The sequence below is a fragment of the Rhinoraja longicauda genome, chromosome 2 (genome assembly GCF_053455715.1).
Source record: "Rhinoraja longicauda isolate Sanriku21f chromosome 2, sRhiLon1.1, whole genome shotgun sequence".
In the NCBI taxonomy this organism is placed as follows: domain Eukaryota; kingdom Metazoa; phylum Chordata; class Chondrichthyes; order Rajiformes; family Arhynchobatidae; genus Rhinoraja; species Rhinoraja longicauda.
In genome coordinates this window covers 94,517,800-94,542,256 of record NC_135954.1, presented here as the reverse complement: position 1 = coordinate 94,542,256, position 24,457 = coordinate 94,517,800, and the positions used below count along the sequence as shown (strand labels likewise).

At 39.9% G+C, this 24,457-nt stretch overlaps 1 protein-coding gene across 5 annotated transcripts in view; it reads left to right on the top strand.

Moving 5' to 3' along the window:
* Positions 1-24,457, top strand: part of kmt2ca (lysine (K)-specific methyltransferase 2Ca) — a 328,698-nt gene that overhangs the window by 101,452 nt on the left and 202,789 nt on the right. For all 5 annotated transcript variants that reach the window (XM_078424496.1, XM_078424488.1, XM_078424479.1 and 2 more), the window contains exon 4: positions 21,697-21,832. In XM_078424496.1, the coding sequence (XP_078280622.1) occupies positions 21,697-21,832 (136 nt within the window). The remainder of the gene's footprint in view (positions 1-21,696; positions 21,833-24,457) is intronic.

Here is a 24,457-nt window from a genome sequence, read left to right as displayed (position 1 = left end):
ATTCATTAAAAACGATATTTTTGAAATTGCCACCTCGCTGTGTTACTTAATCACAACTATTGAATAGTTTTGAGTTACTGATATCTAAATTGAAGTTTTGGATAAGTATTGCATTGCTGCTGATTTCACGGTTTCATATTAGTTAATTTCCTGTTATGTTTTGCTGCTACAGTATTCACAATAACCTGAACAATTTAGTCCTCTTTTGTCTGTCACAGTCTGCACCATCCCTCAGCATTATGCAATGCTGATTATCGGATTCAAAGATTCCATTAACTTTGCGGAATTAACAGCACTTCCCTTGCTGTGCAGAAATAATAAACAGGTTCCACAGGATCATCTATTCAAATTACTTGGAAATAAATGTCTCCAATACTGTGAAAATGGCAGGTCAACAAAGAAATTACAAACCGTGTAAAAAGTGTTATGGAAGTGGTACTAATGTCACGACAAAATAATGAATGAATTAATTAATAAGTTTATTGGCCAAGTATGCATATACAAGGAATGTGCCTTGGTGCTCCGCTCACAAATGACAACACAAACATACAGTTAACAATTAAGAATAAAGCATAACCACATCAAACCAATAAGGATACAACATTACGGTCTAAACATGTGGGTGAAAATAAACCAGAGCAAAAAAGAGACTACAGACTTTGGTTATTGACTAGAACTATCACTCGTGGAAAAAAAGCTGTTTTTATGTCTGGCTGTGGCTGCTTTGACAGTCCGACTTCGCCTTCCAGAGGGAAGTGCTTCGAAGAGTTTGTGGCCAAGGTGAGAGGGGTCAGATATGATCTTGCCCGCTCGCTTCCTGGCCCTTGCAGTGTACAGTTCGTTTATGGGGGGAGGGTTGCAGCTTGAATCTTGGAATCAACCAGTGTCTGAGGCCTAGAAATCAAACTCACCCAGATGACCCATTTTGAATACATATGGAGAAACAAAAAATAGCAGATGCTGATTAATACACAGAGTGCTGGAGTAATTCAGCAGGTCAGGCAGCATCTCTGGAGAACATGAACAGGTGACCTGTTAGGTCGAGCCTTCTTCAAACTGATTAGGCTGAATGTGTGGGGAAAAGAGGGGGGAAAGAAAGCCGGAAATGGGGAGATGCAGGACAAAGCTTGGCTGGTAATCGGTTGGCATGGGCAAAGGCTTTTTTCTTTCTTTCTTGTCTCTGACCTTTGTTCCAACCAACTGCCAATCTCAAAATGCCTTACTTATTCTTTCAAAGAATAAATGAAGAAAAAATAATTTTGAAAGAAAAGGTGAAACGTATGAATTGCAAAGTCTTCAGATGTTCAATGAAACCAAGTTTCAGAAAGAGCATTTATAATTGGTACCATATATGCATATACAGTGCATTCAGAAAGTATTCAGACCCCTTCACTTTTTCCACATTTTATTACATTACAGCCTTATTTTAAAATGGATTAAAAAAAAATTTTTTATCATCAGTCTACACACAATACCCCAGAATGAAGAAGCAAAAACAGATGTTTAGAAATGTTTGCAAAGTAATTAAAAAGAAATAACTGAAATATCACATTTACATAAGTATTCAGACCTTTTGCTATGACACTCAAAATTGAGCTTAGGTTCATCCTGTTTCCATTGATTATCCTTGAGATGTTTCTACAACCTGATTGGAGTCCACCAGTGGTAAATTAAATTGATTGGACATGATTTGGAAAGGCACACACCTGTCTATATAAGGTCCCGCAGTTGACAGTGCATGTCAGAGCAAAAACCAAGCCATGTTGACGAAGGAATTGTCCGTAGACCTCCGAGACAGGATTGTGTCGAGATACCGATCTGGGGAAGGGTATAAAACAATTTCTGTAGCTTTGCAGATCCCGAACAGCACAGTGGCCTTCGTCATTCTTAAATGGAAGAACTTTGGAACCACCAGGACTCTTCATAGAGCTGGTTGCCCGGCCAAACTGAGCAATCGGGGAGAAGGGCCTTGGTCAGGGAGGTGACCAAGAACTCGATGGTCACTCTGACAGAGCTCCAAAGTTCCTCTGTGAAGATGGGAGAACCTTCCAGAAGGACAACTATATTTGCAGCACTCCACCAATCAGGCCTTTATGGTAGAGTGGCCAGAAGGAAGCCACTCCTCAGTAAAAGGCACAAGACAGCCCACTTTGAGTTTGCTAAAAGGCACCTAAAGGACTCTCAGACCATGAGAAACAAGATTCTCTGGTCTGATGAAACCAAGATTGAACTCTTTGACCTGAATGCCAAGCGTCACGTCTGGAGGAAACCAGGCACCACTCATCACCTCACCAATACCATACCTACGGTGAAGCATGGTGGTGGCAGTATCATGCTGTGGGGATGTTTTTCAGCGACGGGAACTGGGAGACTAGTCCGGTTCGAGGGAAAGATAAACTGAGCAAAGTACAGAGAGATGAAAACCTGCTCCAGAGCGTTCTGGACCTCAGACTGGGGCGGAGTTTCACCTTCCAACAGGACAACGACCCCAAGCACACAGCCAAGACAACGCAGGACTGGCTTTGTGACAAGTCTGTGAATGTCCTTGAGTGGCCCGACCAGAGCCCGTGCTTGAACCCGATCGAACATCTCTGGAGGGACCTGAAAATAGCTGTGCATCAATGCTCCCCATCCAACCTGACAGAGCTTGAGAGGATCTGCAGAGAAGAATGGGAGAAATTACCCAAATACAGGTGTGCCAAGCTTGTTGCATCATACCCAAGAAGACTTGAGGGTGTAATTGCTGCCAAAGGAGCCTCAACATAAAGGGTCTGAATACTTATGTAAATGTGATATTTCAGTTATTTCTTTTTAATTATTTGCAAAAAATTCTAGACACCGATTTTCGCTTTTTTATTGTGGGGTATTGTGTGTAGATTGATGATAAAAAAATGAATTTAATCCAATGTTTTAAAATGTGGAAAAAGTGAAGGGGTCTGAATACTTTCTGAATGCACTGTATGGCACCATGCATTGTGGATGGATTTCCAACATTGTCCTTGCAGTCCGGCTTCAGTTGTTTCTAAAGTAAGGTGCACATTTTGTATTACCTTTGCATTGGATAGGGTGAACAAAAATCCAGTGCAGAATAGGAACAATATGCCACCTTTCTGGCGTTGAACCAAACACGCTCAGTGGAAGCTATTGATTTTAGGCTACCTTCTTGGCATTTTCATGGGAAGGTGCTCCCTTCTTCCTTTCAGCTCCTCACCATAAGAACCAAATTGACACTGCAAAATAATATTACTCTCATGATCCATGCTAATGTTGTACAATAGAGGGCTGGAATGATTGTTTCCCCCTCCTTGCAGGATAATTTGCAATGTGGGACACTTCATCAAAATTTATGTTAAAGCCGATTAATTTATAAGAAATTAATGCATGCAGGATGTGAAGCATTTGAGATGGGCACAAATAAGTCTGCTAGGAGTCCAAGAGCTACATGTTACCAAATGATTTTGGAAAACAAAACATAAAATATAGCTATTAGTATGCCCATTGATCTTTTAACTATTTCTAAAATGTGCAAGTTTGTGAAAAATATGTCAACATGACCATGGATTTATGACCATAATAATATTTTACTTCATTTTAAAATTGGCCATGTCGTTCTACTAAAGAGCTAATCTTTCATTAATATTTCACGTAATACCTTCACATACAAACCTGTGTTCATTTATTTCTCAAACAAAGCAATATTTTTATTGTATAGGATAGACGAGGCTTGGATCAAATATATTTTCTATATCTGATATCTACAATTTAATCAGAAAGAGACCAACACTGTCTCAATAGTAAACATTACTCCATAAATTTTGGGTGACATCACTGTTGTCACACCGTTGAAGTGGTTCCAAAATTCTGCACAATCTCTGTGGCAGTGCAGCGTATTGATTTTCAGCATTTCTCTGCAAAACCCAGAGCGGTAGTCATGAAAAAAATGTCTTCTATTAGAAGATTACATGAAGGCCTTTTTGACCTACTTGATCTCAGCAGTTCAGAATATGAATCTATTCACCTGAGTAACAGTATCTTATTATGTCATCACTAAGCACTAGCTGCAAATGATCAAAATAGTATATTGCTTTTGGAGTGCTTTTTAAAAGAGCAATAATAGTAATTATCCCCGTAAAGTTTTCTATAATAGGTCATCTCCACTTATTTTGTTACTTACCTATGTAACTACAAGTTCCCCCCCCCCCATTAAATCCTTCATTTGTATCTTCAAGAGGAGCATTGATTGAACAGAGTGAGTGACTTTATGTGGTCTGTGACTAAATCACACCACACTAGTCACTGCCTGCCATTCTGAAAGGGACCCATTTATCCCCACTCTTTGCTTTCTGTCTGTCAACCAATTTTCTATCCATGTCAGTACCCTACCCCAATACCATGTGCTCTAATTTTCCCCACTAATCTCCTATGTGGGACCTTGTCGAAGGCTTTCTGAAAGTCAAGGTACACCACATCCACCGGCTCTCGCCAGTCAATTTTCCTAGTTACATCCTAAAAAAATTCCAGAAGATTAGTCAAGCATGATTTCCCCTTCGTAAATCCATGCTGACTCGTAACGATCCTGTTACTGCTATCCAAATGCTCTGCAATTTCGTCTTTTATAATTGACTCCAGCATCTTCCCCACCACTGATGTTAGACTAACTGGTCTATAATTTCCCGTTTTCTCTCTCCCTCCTTTCTTAAAAAGTGGGATGACATTAGCTACCCTCCAATCCACAGGAACTGATCCTGAATCTATAGAACATTGGAAAATGATCACCAATGCGTCCACAATTTCTAGAGCCACCTCCTTAAGTACCCTGGGATGCAGACCATCAGGCCCTGGGGATTTATCAACCTTCAGTCCCATCAGTCTACCCAACACCATTTCCTGCCTATTGAGAACCTCCTTCAGTTCCTCCGTCACCCTAGGATCTCTGGCCACTAGAAAATCTGGGAGATTGTTTGTATCTTCCTTAGTGAAGACAGATTCAAAGTACCGGTTCAACTCTTCTGCCATTTCCTTGTTCCCCATAATAAATTCCCCTGCTTCTGACTTCAAGGGACCCACATTTGCCGTGACTCTTTTTTCCCTCTTCACGTACCTAAAAAAGCTTTTACTTTATATTATTGGCTAGCTTACCCTCGTACCTCATCTTTTCTCCCCGTATTGCCTTTTTAGTTATCTTCTGTTGCTCTTTAAAAGATTCCCAATCCTCTGGCTTCCCCCTCTTCTTTGCTATGATATACTTCTCTTTTATTTTTATGCTGTCCTTGACTGCCCTTGTCAGCCACAGGTGCGTCTTACTCCCCTTAGAATCTTTCCTCCTCTTTGGGATAAATTGATCCTGCAACTTCTGCATTGTTCCCAGGAATACCTGCCATTGCTGTTCCACTGTCTTCCCTGCTAGGGCCTCCTTCCAGTCAAATCTGGCCAGCTCCTGCCTCATGCCTCTGTAATCCCCTTTGCTATACTGTAATACTGACACTTCCGATTTTCCCTTCTCCCTCTCAATTTGTAGAGTAAAACTTATCATATTGTGATCACTGCATCCAAATGGCTCTTTTACCTTGAGTCCCCTTATCAGATCAGGTTCATTACACAACACTAAATCCAGAATTGCCTTCTCCCTGGTAGACTCCAGTACAAGCTGTTCTAAGAATCCATCTTGGAGGCACTCCACAAACTCTCTTTCCTGGGGTCCATTACCAACCTGATTTTCCCAGTCTACCTGCATGTTGAAATCTCCCATAACCACCGTAGCATTACATTTGCGACATGCCAATTGTAGTTCTTGATTCAACTTGCACCCTATGTCGAGGCTACTGTTTGGGGGCCTATCATTCCTTACCAACAGAGCGACCCCACCCCCTCTGCCCACCTGTCTGTCTTTTCTATACGTTGTGTACCCCTGAATATTCAGTTCCCAGACCTGGTCCTCTTGTACCCATGTCTCTGTGATTCCCACAACATCATACTTGCCAATGTCTAACTGAGCCTCAAGCTCATCCACTTTATTTTTCATACTTCGTGCATTTAAATACAACACTTTCACTTCGGTATTCACCTCCCCTCTCACACCGGTCACAATTGGCCCTGACCTTACTCTCTTATCCCATCTAGAACTTCCCTTCCCATTTATTCGAGAGTCCTTTGCAATTTCTCCTGTATTCACTTCCCCTTTAACTCCAATTCATATTCCCAATTTGTCAACACCTCCCCCCCACTACTTAGTTTAAAGCCACACGTGTAGCACTAGCAAACCTGCCTGCCAGAATGTTGGTCCCCCGTGTGTTAAGGTGCAACCCGTCCCTTTTGTACAGGTCACCCCTACCCCAGAAGAGATCCCAGTGGTCGAGAAATCTAAATCCCTGTTCCCTGTACCAGCCCCTCAGCTATACATTCATTTCCCCGATTTCTCTAATAAAACATTAGAGGGCAAATTGGTTAATTATTGTCACATGTACTGAGATGCAGTGAAAATATTTGCATTTGTGCTCTCCTGGCAAATCATATCATACATGGGTATAATTAACCCATACATGAATACAACAGGTAATGTAACGATCGAAAGGAAACAGAGTGCAGAATTTAGTGTTGCAGCTAAGGGAAAAATTAATATTTTAAAAAGTACAATAGTCGTAATGAGGTAGATTGGGAGATCTGAAATATATTTGTAGTTTATGAGAGGTCTGTTGAATAGTCTGAAAACAATGATAGGTAAAGGAAGATGGCATCTGCAGTGGGCCTGTTGCAATGGTAGGCAAATTGCAGTGGAGCAAGGCACTCTGGGAGGCTGGAGCTGATGTGAGTCATGACAAGCATCTCAAAGCACTCCATGATGGTGGATGTAAGAGCATGGTAGTTATTAAAGCATAATGCCTTACTTTTCTTTGGCACCGGGATTATAATGGTCTTCTTAAAACAGGTGTGGACCTCAGAATAGTGTAGGGAGAGGTTAAAGATGTCTGCGAATACTCCTGCCAACTGGTCTGGCAGGTGACATCATTCCACTGACCTTATGTTCCAAACAAACATAAAATGCATTGACCCCAATGAGACAGGCATGTGAATTTTCTGTGTTTCCGCGGAATTCCGCATTTTTAAAATCCATTTTCCGTGCTTTTTGCATGATTTCCACGTTTTTCACTTTGCCAAATAAATGGAGAAATTGGATCGAAAAAAAACAGGGGAAAACCCCAACTATGTATAGACTTGTAATGAACACTAGGTTTCGCTAGAGGTCGCTAGGGGTTCCGCGAGAAATCCCCCGGGCCATGGAAGTCCTCCCGAAAATGTGGCGCCTCGGCTGGGCAAGGCAGCCAATCTCGACCTTATCGGGATTTCCACGGCCGATCGGTGGGTTGAATTTGCAACCTGCGGCAGGGGCTCTGGAACTCCAGCCCAGCTGGAGCCAGCACATCTATCCCCATAGCCGACTTCCTTGGCCTGCTGGATAAACTAGCAAAACTCTGAGAGTGTCAAGAGTGTCAGAAGAGTGTCAGAAAATCAAGTGGTGGAACTGTAATGAGTAAATATTAAATTTAAGTGCAAGATTATATAACTAAATTAATTAAGACAGGGTTAAAATATAAAACACAGCAAAAAAGCCAATTACCACCTTTTTGGGCTGATTATCAATTAATGTGCGAATATACTTCAAAATGTTATTAGTGTAGTGATATATTTACATTATTTTGTAATGTCTGTTTTAACTTTGAAATGCACTAAAAGAGGCTTGAAACTGGTAATATTGTGTGTAAATTTTCAAAAATATCCCAATTTTTTGACCCTTGTAAGTGCTCGGCTCTTTTCCTCTTTTTTTTTTTTACCTCCCTCACATACCTGATGAGAGGGATGTGTTTGTTGCTAGTAAAGATGGCATCCTTCACCTTTTGATTTGCACTTCTGAAAATATGTTTGCCTTGCTCAAAAAATGATAAGCATCTCGCTGTAATATTTCTAAACTCAGACCTCTCGAGCGCAGATACAGGCCCTTTGGTCCAGCTCATGAATGCTAACCAAGTTGCCTAACCAAGCCTGCCGTTGGTCTGTACCCCGCCAAACCTTTCCTCTATGTGTCTAGCATAAAGTGTACTGGCTCAGTCTGCTTAACACCATTCATCCTCGGTTCCCTTTAATCCCAGAAATTTGATCTGTTCAATTTCTGTTTCACTTCCTTTCTCACAAGACTTGAATGCACATTTTCAGTGTAGAGTCTTAGTGGCCTCAATAATTCATATGTGAGCGTACAAATGAATAATACTAAACCAACTTTGAATCAATTTTGCAATCCCACCCTAGATGCCAAGTATTTTGATCTACTGGACTAGCCTACCATGCAGAACTTTGTCAAAGGCCTTGCTTTGTAAACATCGTCCACCACCCCACCCTCATCAATCCTCTTGATCACTCCCTCAAATAGATAATCAAATTTGTGAGACAAGGTCTCTCACAAAAGAAAACCATACTGACTAACCGTAAGCAATCTTTGCCTTTCCAAATGCAAATAAAACATGTCTTCTTTTTTTTTAAACTCCACTAACGTTTCCACTGATGCTAGGCTTGCTCTTAATGCAAAGCTGGGTTTCTCTGTGGGTTGAGGAAGATACAAAGACATTTCACAGGATACAGACACAAGTGCATTGGAAAGATGATAGACTGATTGTGCAAGGAAAAAATATGCACTCCCTCTCGGCTTTTCTCTCTGCTTGTCTGTCAATGATTTGCCACAGATTTCCACAACTCTGCTCTGCTGCTGTAAAAAAAAACCTTCCACGTTTCCAGATTTTGTTCTCTTTCAGTTCTTATATTTGCTTTTTGCACTAGAGCTTCTGAGCCTCTTGTTTAGTTTCAGTGATCTGTGCACTCATTGCTGTGGCTTGATTTTGTTTTATCTGGCACCTTGACTAGCCTTCTGGAATTGTATTTTACTTAGACAGCTTTGGTCTTTGGCTCCCTTTTTGTAGAAGTAGGACGTTGACAAGAGGAGAGCAGTTAGTTCAGGTTGGGCCACATTGGCTCATTTTGTTTGTGTTGATGTGCTGATTCTGCATTTCAAATAACATGTTCTGCAGTCTGGTATTTCTGGTTTTGATTTCATTGTATTTCCATATAGATTTTTAATCTGTTGTTTTCTTTTGAAGGGCTTTTATATCTGATTAATACACTTTCACTGCCTCATTTAGCCAGCCTACACTAATTTCAATATCTTTTTGCTGCCTCAATGAAGAGAGCTTTGTATTTAATTCACTAGATTTAACCACTTGTTTGAGCTATCATTCAAAAATCCCTTCTAAACCTCATGTCCATACCCCAGGACAAAAACAATAAAATGTTGGACTTTTATTATAAATGCAGCCGAGCCATCTATTTTTTTGTCTCGACTGCATTCTTAGCTTCCCTTTGCCTTAATCTTCCATAATTTCCCCTGATATCTTGATGACAGGAGTAAGTTACTGACAATGTTGCTTCCCTTCCTGAGCTCTGTGTTAGATGTTACTCCCCTCAGTCCTCTCCTCTTGCGTTCCTTCCATTTTGCTGTAATTGCCTTTCCTCCAAAGAAAATCTATTCTTGATCATTGGCTGCTTGTGTTCTATTTAATTCCTCCAAACTGGTTTCTGACATAACATGATACAGAAAAGTCCTTAAAGTCAGAGGTAAACTTTATTGTGGTAAATCACAGATTTACTGGATATTGGTGGCATTTTGCTCTATACTGGTATAATCTCTTGGGAGCATTCCGTTCTGATTCCTTTCTGTTTTTGACTGACATCTAATACTGGATGAACAAGGTGAGCTACAGGTTAGACAAGAAAATCTGGACAATTTAATTCCTGCTACAAAACTGGTTTCTGGACAACATTCTCCTACAAATTTGTCTGAAGCTGAAATAGGCCTTGTGCAATCTCTTTCAAAACATCATGAAGTGTTTATCGTTCTCGTGGACCGAAGAGTGTGTGCTGTACTGTTCTATGCTGAAAACAGTTTTGTCTGCTTCATTATTAAAACTATCTATCTGTTCACACATTTGTTTGACTCTACGATATTTCAGCTCATTCTGATTGACGTTCTTGTGGCCTACAAAAACGTGCATTTATCTATCCTTGCCTTACAAAAGCTGCATCCTGCTCACCCATGGTGGCAGCTGCTCCCAAAACATCTGAACTTTGAAATCTACCATCAGTGGTACCTCTTCTGGCCTGCAAGTCTTGAACACATTTCTGTTGGTTTGAATCTGGCCTTTTGCACACTCCTAACTTTTAATTTCTCCCACTATGCTTTCAAGTGCCTAGGTGCGAAGCTCTGAAATTCTGTGCCCCTCTACCTTTTCTCATTAAACTACTCCTTAATCTTCCCTCTTTGAAGCAGACTGTCTGTTTTGATATCTATTTAACATGTCAAAACTGTGAGAAAGGGATGGCGTCAAATAGCATAAACCAGTATAGCACAGGACCAGGCCCTTCAGCCTGCAATATTCATGCCAAACATATTCAGGTTGCACAAATCTCATCTGCCTGCATGTTTTTTGTTTTAATTTTTTTTAAATAATTTATTTGAAAAAGGGACAATGTACATTAATTGACATTCAAACAAATGTAAATGTACTCGAGTTAGCCGAGAGGTTAGTTTTCATCGACAGTCCTGATGTTATTAGGCATCCTAGAAAAGAAATACAATACAATATGTACAATAGTTAAAAACATAGTACATTACCATACAAAGCAATACAGTTGATTAAAATGAGCAGACAAAACCCAAATAGCAGATGTAAAAATACAGTGAGAGTACAGTCTTAATTTAAAGTTTACATTTTTTAAGTTTAAGTTTTAAAAGTCACGTTCAAGTTGGATGTGATCCATATCCTTCCATTCCCTGCATATCCATGCACCTATCTTAAATCCTCTTAAACATTACTATTGTATCTGCTTCCACAACCACTCCTGGCCGCACAGTCTAGGTACCCAGCAGTCTCTGTGTTAAAAAAAACCTACCCTGCACATCTCCTTTAAATTTTGCCCCTCTCACCTAAAGATGCACTCTAGTCTTTGATGTTACCACCCTGCAGGATGTCTCTCATAATTGGCAATGCCTTTCTATGCCTCTCATCTATTCTATACACTAAAACTCTTGTTTGCTTGTTTGTTCCTGAACTACAGCCAAAACAGTACACGATAGCGCAACAATTTTAGGCCCACCTTACTCACCGGCATCCCTTTGGTGCTAATGGAAGAAATTTCATTGAAATCGGTTATATTTTTTGTTATTCACATTTTAAAGTTTAAATCTATCTGCTAAGGAGGGAGGGGGGAGGGAGGGAGGGGGAGGAGGGAGAGGGGGATTGAGGGGGATGTAGTGGGGAGAGGGGAGGGGGTGGGGAGAGGGGGAGGGGGAGGGGAGGGGAGGGGGGAGGAGAGGGTGCTGCACCAATGCAGGAGAGGTTTGGGCCCAATGGGTCCACTTGGTCTAGTAATTTTATAAACGTTTATCAGATCTCCCCTCAGTCTCTAACGCTCCAGAGACAACAATCTAATTTTGTTCAACCTCTCCTTATAACTAATATCTTCTAGTCCAAGCAGCATTCTGGTAAACCTTTTCTACACTCTCTATTGCCTCCGCATCATTTCTGCGATAGGTCGATCAGAACTGCACACAGACTGCACGTCCTTGCAAGAGGTGGTGACATGCAGTCTGGATAGCTGTGGGAGTCGGTGGATTTATAGTTTGGCTGCTTCTTGCAATTTTTTTAGTATACAAATGGGAACACTTTCAATGCATGCTTAATTGAATTCACATGTGTTGTGCATTTTTTGGCTGAACTACAGCCACCAGGCCAGAACACTGATTAAGAAAAAAAAAGAAACTGAAAATATCTTAATTGAAATACTCAGCAGGTCAGGCAGCATCTGTGGAAAGGGAAGCAAATTTGGGGTTTGGGTTAATGATCTTCCTCTGGTGTTTTACTAAAAGTTGGCCAAAGACTAAGTTATTATGAATAATGGGTGACTAAGACGAGAGGTTGGACAGATTGATGAGAAATAAAATTACCAAAGAGCTGTTGTCAAGTGTAGTTCGTTAAGGTTATTTTTTTAAACTGCAGGTTGAGTGATGGACAAGATGTTAAAGAACTATTGATACATTAAATACTGATTGAAGAGTTCATGTTAGAATTGTAGAAAGCATTAGTTTGGCCACAGCTAGTGTATTAAGTACAGTCACCACACCACAGGAAGAATGCTTGTAACTTAGGGGGTGCAGTGGAGATTGACACAGTTTTTGCCAGGTTGGTTGTTTTTTGACAGGGGTGGAGAAGTCTAATTTAGAGAAAATGACACAGTAAAGGCCGATGGGAGATCTAAATTAGTTGCATGTAACCCTGAATAGGATCAATTAAAAGGACCCATTTCCCTGAGCAGAGAGGTCACTATACAGTGATAGTGGTAGAGGTGAGTGCAATTACATTTGTCATGCCACAAAAGGCTGTGGAGGCCAAGTCAATGGATATTTTTAAGGCAGAGATATGGGCCAGGTGCAGCCATGTGAGACTAGCATGTAGAACATAGAATAGTGCAGCAAGGAACAGGTCCTTTGGCCCACAATGTTAATGCCGAACATGATGCCAGGTTAAACAAATCTCTTCTGCTTGCATGTGATCCAAATCCCTCCATTCCCGGCATGTCTATGTGCCTATCCAAAATCCTTTAAATCCCACTATCATAGCTGCCTCCAACACCACCCCAGGCAGCGGTTTCTAGGCCCCCAACCCCTGAGTTGAAAGAAAATTGCCATGCACATTTTGGGATTAGGTTTATTATTTTCGTGAAAAGGTTTATTTTACATGCTATCAAAACAGATCAGATATATAAATACGATCAAGTGAAACTCTATTACAATGGACGAAGCAAAGAGGAAGGTAAAGATTGCAGAATCTAATTCTCAGAATTGCAGAGCATTGTTGCAATTTTATAGACAAAGTCCAATGTCTTCAATGGGATAGAGGTAAATCGGACAGTGTCCCAGCTTATGGAAGGACTGTTCAGAAGTCTGACAGCTATGGGGAAGAAGCTATTCCGAAGTCTGTTGGTGCACGCTTACAAGCTACTATACCTTTTGCCGGATGGGAGTAGGGAAAATAGGGAATAACCAGGGAGGACAATTTTTGATTATGTTAGCTGCTGATTCGAGGAAGTGTGAAATTTAGATAGAGTCAGTGGTGGAACGTCTGATCTATGCGATGGACTGGGTTACCTCCACAACTCTCTGCGATTTCTTGGAGTCTTGGGCACAGCTGTTGCCAAGCCACGCTGTGATGCATCCTACAAGGGTGCTTTCTATAGTGCATCTGTAGAAGTTGGTTAGAGTTATCAAACTTATAGAACAAGGAACAATACAGGAAGGAACACACCCTTTGGCTCACAGTGTCCATGCCGAACATGATGCCAGGTTAAACTAATCTCTGTGATTTTAAACTTTGCCCCTCTCTCCTTAAGTCCTCCAGTCTTTGACATTTCCACCCTGGGGAAAAAAGGTTCTGATTGTCAACCCTATATATGTCTCTCATAATTTTATAAATTTCTATCAGGTATCCCTACAGCCTCTAATACTCCAGCAAATACAATCCAAGTTTGTCCAAACTCTCCTTATAGTTAATACCCTTTAATCCGGGTAGCATTCATATTAACCTATTTTGCACCGTCTCCATAGCCTCCTTCCAGTAATGGGACAACCAGTCAGTCATTGGAGACATGCTAGACTTCCTTAGACTTCTGAGGAAGTAGAGATGTTAGTTTGCTTTTTTGGCTGTAACTACTATGTTGTTGGCTCAGGACAAATTGATGCTGATATTTACACCTCAGAATTTAACGCTCTTGACCATCACCACTAGTCAATAACTAACTAACTCCTTTGCCTTGCAGACATTGACGGAGACGTTATTGCCTTGATACCATGTTACTAAGCTCTCTATCTCCTTTCTGTACTTTGTCTTGTCATTGTTTGAGATCCAGCCCACCACTCTGTTGTACACTGCAGGCTTGTAAATGGAGTTAAAGCAGAATTTAAATGCTCGGTTGTGAGTATAGACAATAGACAATAGGTGCAGGAGTAGGCCATTCGGCCCTTCGAGCCAGCACCGTAATGCAATGTGATCGTGGCTGATCATTCTCAATCAGTACCCCGTTCCTGCCTTCTCCCCATACCCCCTGACTCCGCTATGAGCTCTATCTAGCTCCCTCTTGAATGCATTCAGAGAATTGGCCTCCACTCCCTACTGAGGCAGAGAATTTCACAGTTTCACAACTCTGACTGAAAACGTTTTTCCTCATCTCCGTTCTAAATGGCCTCCCCCTTATTCTTAAACTGTGGCCCCTGGTTCTGGACTTCCCCAACATTGGGAACATGTTTCCTGCCTCTAACGTGTCCAACCCCTTAATAATCTTATACGTTTCGATAAGATCCCCTCTCATCCTTCTAAATTCCAGTGTATACAAGCCTAGTCGCTCCAGTCTTTCAACATATGACAGTCCCGCCATTCCGGGTATTAACCTAGTAAACCTACGCTGCACGCCCTCAATAGCAAGACTATCCTTCCTCAAATTTGGAGACCAAAACTGCACACAGTACTCCAGGTGCGGTCTCACTAGGGCCCTGTACAACTGCAGAAGGACCTCTTTGCTCCTATACTCAACTCCTCTTGTTATGAAGGCCAACATTCCATTGACTTTCTTCACTGCCTGTTGTACCTGCATGCTTCCTTTCAGTGACTGATGCACTAGGACACCCGGATCTCGTTGTACGTCCCCTTTTCCTAAATTGACACCATTCAGATAATACTCTGCCTTCCTATTCTTACCACCAAAGTGGATAACCTCACACTTATCCATATTAAACTGCATCTGCCATGCATCCGCCCACTCACACAACCAGTCCAAGTCACCCACCAAGTCACACCTCATAGCATCTTCCTCACAGTTCACACTGCCACCCAGCTTTGTATCATCTGCAAATTTGCTAATGGTACTTTTAATCCTTTCATCCAAGTCATTGATGTATATTGTAAATAGCTGTGGTCCCAGCACCGAGCCTTGCGGTACCCCACTAGTTACTGCCTGCCATTCTGAAAGGGACCCATTTATCCCCACTCTTTGCTTTCTGTCTGTCAACCAATTTTCTAACCATGTTAGTACCCCACCTCCAATAACATGCGCTCTAATTTTGCCCACCAATCACCTATGTGGGACCTTGTCGAAGGCTTTCTGAAAGTTGAGGTACACCACATCCACCGGCTCTTCCCCTGTCAATTTTCCTAGTTACTTCCAGAAGATTAGTCAAGCAAGATTTCCCCTTCGTAAATCCATGCTGACTCGGAACGATCCTGTTACTGCTATCCAAATGCTCCGCAATTTCGTCTTTTATAATTGACTCCAGCATCTTCCCCATCACTGATGTCAGACTAACTGGTCTATAATCTCCCGTTTCTCTCTCCCTCCTTTCTTAAAAAGTGGGATAACATTAGCTACCTCCAATCCACAGGAACTGACCCTAAATCTATAGAACATTGGAAAATGATCACCAATGCGTCCACAATTTCTAGAGCCACCTCCTTAAGTACCCTTAACTACCATCAGGCTCTGGGGATTTATCAGCCTTCAGTCCCATCAGTCTACCCAAAACTTTTTCCTGACTAATGTGGATTTCCTCCAGTTCCTCCTTCACCCTAGGATCTCTGGCCACTAGAACATCTGGGAGATTGTTTGTATCTTTCTTAGTGAAGACAGATCCAAAGTACCGGTTCAACTCGTCTGCCATTTCCTTGTTCCCCTTAATAAATTCCCCTGCTTCCGTCTTCAAGGGACCCACATTCGCCTTGACTATTTTATTCCTCTTCGCATACCTAAAAAAACCTTTCCTATCCTCCTTTATATTATTGGCTAGTTTACCCTCGTACCTCATCTTTTCTCCCCGTATTGCTTTTTTAGTTATCTTCTGTTGCTCTTTAAAAGATTCCCAATCCTCTGGCTTCCCCCTCTTCTTTGTTATGATATACTTCCCTTTTATTTTTATGCTGTCCTTGACTGCCCTTGTCAGCCACGGGTACCTCTTACTCCCCTTAGAATCTTTCCTCCTCTTTGGGATAAATGGATCCTGCAACTTCTGCATTATTCCCTGGAATACCTGCCATTGCTTTTCCACTGTCTTCCCTGCTAGGGCCTCCTTCCAGTGCCTCAGTGAGCACTATAGGAGCACATTCGTGTGAGGACTGATGTTGAGATTTATCATGGAAGATGTTATGTTGCCCATCCTCACTGTGGTCTGTGTATCAGGAAGTCAAAAATGCAGTTGCAGATCCAGGAGTTTGGGGATTAGTTTGGTTAGGATTATGCTATTGAAGGCAGAGCTCGAGTCATAAATAAGAGTCAAACATAGATTTCCTTGTTATCCATATGTTCCTTGGGTGAGTGTTGGTCCAGGGCGATGACATTTACTGTAGACCTTTTGATAGGCGAGCTGCAATGGGTCAAGGCTGTCTTTAAGACTGGAGTCAATGTGCACCATGAATAGCCTTTCGAAGCACTTCATCATGATGGATATCAGAGCCATTAGGTAGTCATTAAGGCATGGTGCCTTGCTTTTCTTTGTCTCTGGGATGATAGTGATCTTAAAGTAGATAGGAACCTCAGAATAGTCGGGAGTACTTAAAGATATTAGTGAATAGTCCTGCAAGGCAGGGTCCTTGTTCAGAGAGAGACAGTGAGATAACTCCCTGAATACAGTAGACGGTGTTGAAAAGGCACGTGGCATGCTTGCCTTTGTCATCCAATGCGTCGTGTATAAGATCTGGGATGTCATCTTACCGTTGTAAGACGTTGGTTCGAATGCGTTTTCAATATTGTGCGTAGTTCTAGTCACAGCACGATAGGTAAAATGTACTGAAGATAGACTACAGGGAAGTGGGGAGAAACCTTTGACTAGATACTGGTTAAAAAGTGGTACACTTTCCACAGAAAATATTGAAGATAAATAGCAAACATTTAATCGAGCAGGAGATTAGGAAAGCTCATGTTGGGAAAAATGAAAGATAGATTTGAAGGCAATTGGATGAAGAAGCAACATGCAGCGCACATAAACCAGGATGTCCCAGTGTGTCTGGATGTGTGATTTGTTGCCATGTGATATATCGTTGCTGTAATTGTGCCGAATTGTCCAACTGAGAATTATCAGTTCGACCCATAATCTTTGATACTTTGTTTCATGCTGGAGGATGGCCGGATCAGTCAAGCCCTTTGAGGATGATTAAACCGCTGACCTTCCACCCACCAACAAATTGGGTACCTTGCTAGTCGCTTGCCATTGGAAACGTAATCTCTCAGCCAGCCCATTGGTGTGGAGTTTTCCCCCTTTACTGATCCATGTTCAGGACAGAATAACAAATGCAAGTGTATTGCTGAGCATGGAGTGCATCAGAGGTCCGGTCTCCTGAACTCCTTTGGGCAATGACATCAATCTATTAATGTGTTACAGTCAGACAGTTGTACGATCTTACTTACAGTCTCTTGAGTATTTGTTTCTGCTGTGTAATAAATTGCGCTAATTCATACGAGCTGCAAAATTCATCTGATAGCTTTACATTTTCACAGGATTTAGTATTAATTTGACTGTGACTTCACATTCTTGGATAGCAGGTTATTCTGATAATTGCTTGATTATTTGTCTCCGTATCGGTGCTTTCTATAGCAAAGATTAAGGTACAGATAAGAAAATTGGGAATTAATTTGCAAAACATTTTGGTTACATCAGGTGTTTATTGTGACCGTAGTGCCATGAAAGAAGTGTGAATATTCCCCGCAATAAATATTAACCTTGAGCCAAATTGATATTTAAAAACGTCTCCGCAGACCCTTCAGTAAAATTTGAGTACTCTTTTTCATTTTCAGTCTCTGGTGTCTTAAACATACCTTTGGTTAGTTATGGAGGCTCCTGCAGAATTGAATTTCTATGCCTGGTTAACATTATGTAGTTCAAATTTTAATTACATATTGCTAAAACACTTTTCTATACCATTTTGAACACTCAATTATTGATCATTTACGATTAATTCTGTTATTCAAAACCCTTTATATAATGTGGAGCAATTGTAATGATTGGTGAGATCTGTATAAGTAGTAGTTATTGTTTTATTTTAGTTTCCTGGTTTTATTTCTCATTACCTTTTTTAGCTGGCAAAAGCATAAAAATATTTATTTGGGCTTTTAATTTTACGGTTTAATAGTGACACAGTGCAACATTTGTATCTAATAACTGTGAATGGTCTTTGGAGAATCTGTTTGTGAAAACCTTGGTTATGTTCAAAGATAGTTGGAGAGCACTGATGCAAATACTGTGAAAACCAATATCGTGCGTCAAAGGGTCTGTCCTGTGCTGTATTCATCTATGTAACAGTCATATTGCCTATATGGAATAGGGTTCAAACGCTATCTTATGTGCGTCTTCTAAAAGGAAAGGATATGAGGGAAAATTATGTTAGTGAAATAGTGCATCCTTTACAGAAATTATTAAATAATAAGGACCCCGGGATTTGAAGGCACAAGTTGATTAGAGACCTGAGAAGTAAGATTAAATCCAATTGCGGTAACTGGGGAATTTTAATCCAAGTAATCAAACCTACTTGGTTCACTAATGGCTCTTTCTGGGAAGGAAATCTTTCATCGTCGGCAATTTTGATCTACCAATTGACTTGGTATTATCCTCTGAAATAACCTTGGCAGCAACATTGAGATGGAATGTATGTTAGTGACAACCACATGTAAACAAATAATAAAACAAAATGGCCTTGAGATCTCTATCTAATAATGAGGGCTTGAAGGGTGCAGGAAGAAGGTGGATGAATTGGGTTGATTATGCATATCAATTAACTTGTTGAGTTTAGAATGATTGAAAACTGTCTCAGATAGAATTATCTCATCAATGAAATTTCAGGTTGATTTTTTTTTTCTCCCTGTTTACAAAATGCATCATCTTATCTTGAAGGTCCCTGGAAGGCACTAGATTAAGAGCAGGTGAAAATTGGATCTTTGACTATATTTCACTCTGCTAATCTGCCTCAACTACTTCAGTTAACATTTGTTAAGCAAATTATTGTGTCCCCCAAATATTTTTGAGGTTCTGAAGAGTATGACACTCTTGGATATGTGATTTAGTTGAATTATTTTTTATCAACCAAAGGATACTTGATTAGGCATTCAATACTACATAAAATGTTCCCCAGGCTTATCATTACGAAAGGAAAATAAATGCCACTCACTTACAATGCATTTATTTTCTTTAATTCTTTCATTCAAATTTATATATTGTTCTTTGTTCTCTACCACTCTTAACTGGGTTTAACAGTTGAGTATTTTAAATATGGCTTTCATTCTCCCAAGGAAATACATATATTTATAATGAAACATTGGGTATAGTCCATAGTAGATTAAATATGAAGGAATAGCAAATTAACTATATGAAAGAAAAGTATGGTTAGGAATGTTTGTTTTTATACAGTGATATTATTGTTTATGTTTGTCATTTCTGTTTAACAGACAGAATAATAGGGTGACCAAAGTACAAAATCCAGCCCAAAGTGTGATTGCTTGTGTCCTGTTTCAGCAAGGATTTAATGCACTTGCTGCATTGTAGATTGAGAACAATCCCTGCAGAAAATTAGGTCAATTGATACAATTTATTTATTTGTAAAAATAAATAACTGCGGGTACTGGGTTACCAAGAAATAAAGACACAAAATGCTGGAGTAACTCAGCACATCAGGCAGCATCCCTGGAGCATATGGAGAAGGGACCTGAAACGACACCTATCCACGTTCTTCAGGGATTCCACCTGACCCGCTGAGTTACTCCTGTATTTTGTGTCTTTCTTCAATTTATTTCTTTGTTTATCCTAAAGCTTTTGGCTGCCATCTTGAAATCTGGACCAGTCGTATATGACATTGCATAAACAAATATATCACTCTTCTGTCATTGAATGTACACCGAATATGACAATTCTCAGGTTGGACTTTGTCACAAAGGCCTTCTCTTTTTGCAGTCTGAATTATGTTTTCAAAGCCAAAACTGGAGATATAATCATTAGTCTCATTAATGCTCTAGCTTGCATCAGAGCACATCAGAGGATTAACACTGCTCCAGTGGAACTATAATGTACGTGGTAATATTAATAATTTTTTTTAAACAATCTATACTTAACTGGTAAGAGTGCTATAGATTCCGTTGATACTTTCAATGAGAGAGAGTTACATCATGGTTATCAACAATGATGCATGGTGAGGCAACCTGTGTTACAACAGCACAGCAGTACTCAAAAGACACAATGGTCAGCCCATTAGGGAAAGCAGATTTATTTTTGAGTTCTGGTTTCTTCACGACATGCCAAATATTCTCTTCCCCACCCGCCCTTCACCTCCCAGGAAGCACCAAATTTGGAAAAACTGTAGATGATTACAAGGAAAGAGGCAAAGTGTTAGACTAACTCAGCAGGTCAGGCAGCATCTCCGGAAGAGAAAGCTGGAAGAGAAAAGGGACAGGACAAAACATTACAGGTAATAGGGGAACATAGGTGAGGGTCTTCAGTCTGAAGAAGGGTCTCGACCCGAAACGTCACCCATTCCTTCTCTCCCGAGATGCTGCCTGACCTGCTGAGTTACTCCAGCATTTTGTGAATAAATTAACATAGGTGAGGGTAGGGGTTGATAGGCTGAAGATTGGACAAAGGCCAGAGATGAAAAATCAAGGTCTGGGACAAAAGGATTAAGAGTGCTACCTGCATCTGCAGTTCCTTATTTTTACAATGATTACAAGGTGTTTCCTCACAATTTTTGAATAGATATACTCCAGTTAATTTCTCATGATGAGTCGTGAGACGTGAACAGAGCCATTTCGAGAGGTTGACGTTGAGGGTTTTGCTTATTAGAGGTGATAGAAAAGAGAGGAAAAATTAAAAAGTTCAAATAAGGCCATTCACAGATCAGTATGACACAGCTCCAAAAGCTTTAATTTTGTTTGGCACAACTGAAAAAAAATCCTATAAAAGGAAGACTTTTTTCATCTTAAGGCACTGGAAAATGATTTTTATTGTGCACAATGCACAGCCCAATATATTTTGTTGATAAAATTGGTGCTTGAGTGCAGACGGAACAACTGTGTGGGGAAGAAAAAGGAAAACATCCATCATTTCATTTTACATTGTTTCCTATCATCCAAATGGAAAAATAGTGTCCTTGTGGAACAAAATCCTCAAGGACATGTTCCATACTATTCAACCTCGGGCAGCTTCTGGTTCTTATACTCTGCAAAGTCAGGTTTGCATTTTAAGTCAGGTTTGTAAGTTTAAAAATGATTAATTTGGTCCAGATTTATTGATAGATTGATTTCAATTCACAACACAGATCTGCTATTATCTTTGGTTTCTATTCCTTTCCATGTGTTTATGTGGTCTTTCTAAACAGAAAACCTTTAAACCCACATTTACAGGAATTACATGTTAAGATGCATTTAATACATCTTTCCAGTAGCTGCAATATATTTTGCATTAGACGTACAACTAAAAAATTGATTATTATTATTAAATTAATGCATAATTGGTAGTATAGGAAATAACTTGGGTTTTATATTGAAGATTATGAAAACTTTGCTTACTTTCTTCAACAGAAGCTAAAGATGACTCACTGGAGGAGGACAGCCGTACAGAAATGGAGGCCAATGAACAATCACCTCTATTGCCGCGCACGGTATCTGATGAGTCTGCCAGTTCCGTAGCCTCAATCAATCTCAATACAAAAACCAGGTTAGAACTTGAAATGCTGAGTCATTCCCTCATGTGTGATATAATGAGAAATGCAATTAATACCACAAATTGATTGTTAACCCTTTACAGGGGTTGAGAATGCAAATGGTTCTAAATTGAGACATGGCTTGAAATGAGCTCATCTGGCAGTGTATCTTAGATTGTTGGATGAATCCAGTGATTGTTTTATTTTAAATTCTGAACTCCACCTTTGTATCTGTTGAGTTTAAAAAAAGTTTTTTTTCTGTCTGTATCTCTCTGTCTTTGTCTGTCTGTGTGTCTCTCTATCTGTCTGTCTGTGTCTGTCTTTCAATACAATTAATAAGCAGTCTTGGAGGAGTAGGGAGGATATACTGTAGGAGTCAGGTTAGTTGTGGAAATGGGAAAACATTTTCTCTCATCCTTGCAGAAATTGGAGGAACTTCTGTTAAATTCTGAGAAACGTGAATTGGTTGGTTGGGTTTTGCTTTTGGATCAGGACTACTTTTTCGGAGGTATTACAATGGTGTATAGAGCAACATTGGGCATTTGACTTTAATGCAGCATAGAAATAAGCCCTTCGGGCCACTAAGTCCATGCCAACCATCTATTTACTGCATTAACCTCATCTTTTATTTTCCCCACATTCTCATCAACTCTTCCAGTTTCCATCATTCACTTACACACCAGGGGCAGTTTTAAGTGGCCAATTAATTTACTAACATCCACATCATTGTGATATGGGGGAATCAGGAGCACTCCGAAGACTTCCATAGAGTGCATGCAGTTTGCACAATTTATTTGAGCTCGGGATTGAACACAGGTCTCTGGTGATGTGAGTACTAGCTGCATCACACTGAAACCCACTCAGTGACTCTGGTGAAATCAAGACATAATTGATCATATTTGTATACTATGACCTTTGCAATTGGCCGGCAGATGCCATTTGCAATGTACCAAATTGAAATGCACATGACATTTTTGTCACTGGAATGCTATTTGCTAAATTGATTATTAGTTATCCCTAAAGTTATGAATTGTTTGCAGTGGAGCGAAATGTTAATCATGGAAGTTAAATCTCTATTTGTACTTTGTTTCTTTGCTTTACTGTGCTTACTGAGCTATTTTGGTCCAAATGTGTCAAAATTAGTATTAAAATCTCCCTCTCATCTGAAATATTTCTACAGCCATTCCCCTCAATGATTTCTAAGCACTGTCCACCCTTACAACTACAATACTTTGTCACGCCTGACCACTCTGTTATTCCAATCATGTCCAAAACTTTTGGGCAATACTAGCCGGAATACCGGCTGTCATCAACTCTTCACTATTTAATTCCTTAACGTATTCATTTGACCACATTTAACCAACTGCCCGATAAATTTGTCTTTTGTTGTGTACATTTTTTTGCCATTATATTTTCATAAAGTACATTGGGGCATTCTTTTGTGTTATAAAATTGTTCGTAGTCAGACTGTGCAATGGGCTACTAAAGATTCGTTTCTGTGGATTATGCAATGGCTTTTTAAAATTGTGATATCTGCAGTAAGTTTCTCAATCCCCCTATTTTATATCACAAGTTAAATTCCTAAATAGACTTTTTAATTTTGTAACAACAACAAATAGAATAGATGCTTTAAGGCTTGGTCCTGCACTTGCAAACCCGAAGCTTTCATTAAAAATTCCATTGTGACAAGATGTGCATTACATTTTTTTACAAAAGAAAATCAGTATTTTGTATTAAACTGTATGCTTTATCATTAACTCTTAATGTCCTTTAAAATGGTCTAGTAAAACCACTCAGTTGAACAAACAATTGCAGCAAAGCATGAATTCGCCATTCAAACTGCAGCAGTTCAGTTAGTTCTGCTGTTTGGCTTGTACTTTAAGAACAGCTTAAATATACAAAAAAGTCAAAGATGAAAAATGTGAGAGACTGAATGCTTTAATTGACTGTACAGGTTTAAATGGTTTGTTTTCATAACTACACACTGGTCTCTTGTCCACATAATGCAGCACTATGATTACTGTGATAGTACATTAATTAGTCTCTCCCTTGTGGCATTTACAAAACATATTCTGTAACTTGTTTTTTCTTGATGTCCCCAAAGCATTTTGAGTAAGTTTAATATATTTGGAAATATGTTAACAGTCAAATAGTTTATTTGCTTGGCTTTTTTACCCCATAAAATCTTTTCTGGAAATTCTGGACAATACAGTTCTACCCCCACTCGCGCCCCACAAAATGTACTGTTTTGAGTTTTGGTTATCAAAAAGTAGCCTTTGGAGATTTGTTCAAAGAATGGAGGAAACACTTTGATTTATCTGGATTATCTCCCATCACTTTACACGATTAAGAACTACATTTTTTATATGTGCCATATGTTGTTCTGCTCTCGCTTTCCATCAGGTAACATATGTATGGAAGACATGAATTGATAGATTCTCAAAAGTTTCCCATTTAATGGCCTAAAATAGAATAGTTCCTCTGAGAGAACAACTTTAAATCAAATTCCTTAAAATGTTGCTTGTCTGTAAAAGCAAAATTAAAATCCTTCTATTCCTAAATACTACTCGAGGTAAATATTAAATAATCGTCTGTGAAAATAGGCAAGTGTAAAATGATTGTTATAAGAATAAATGGCT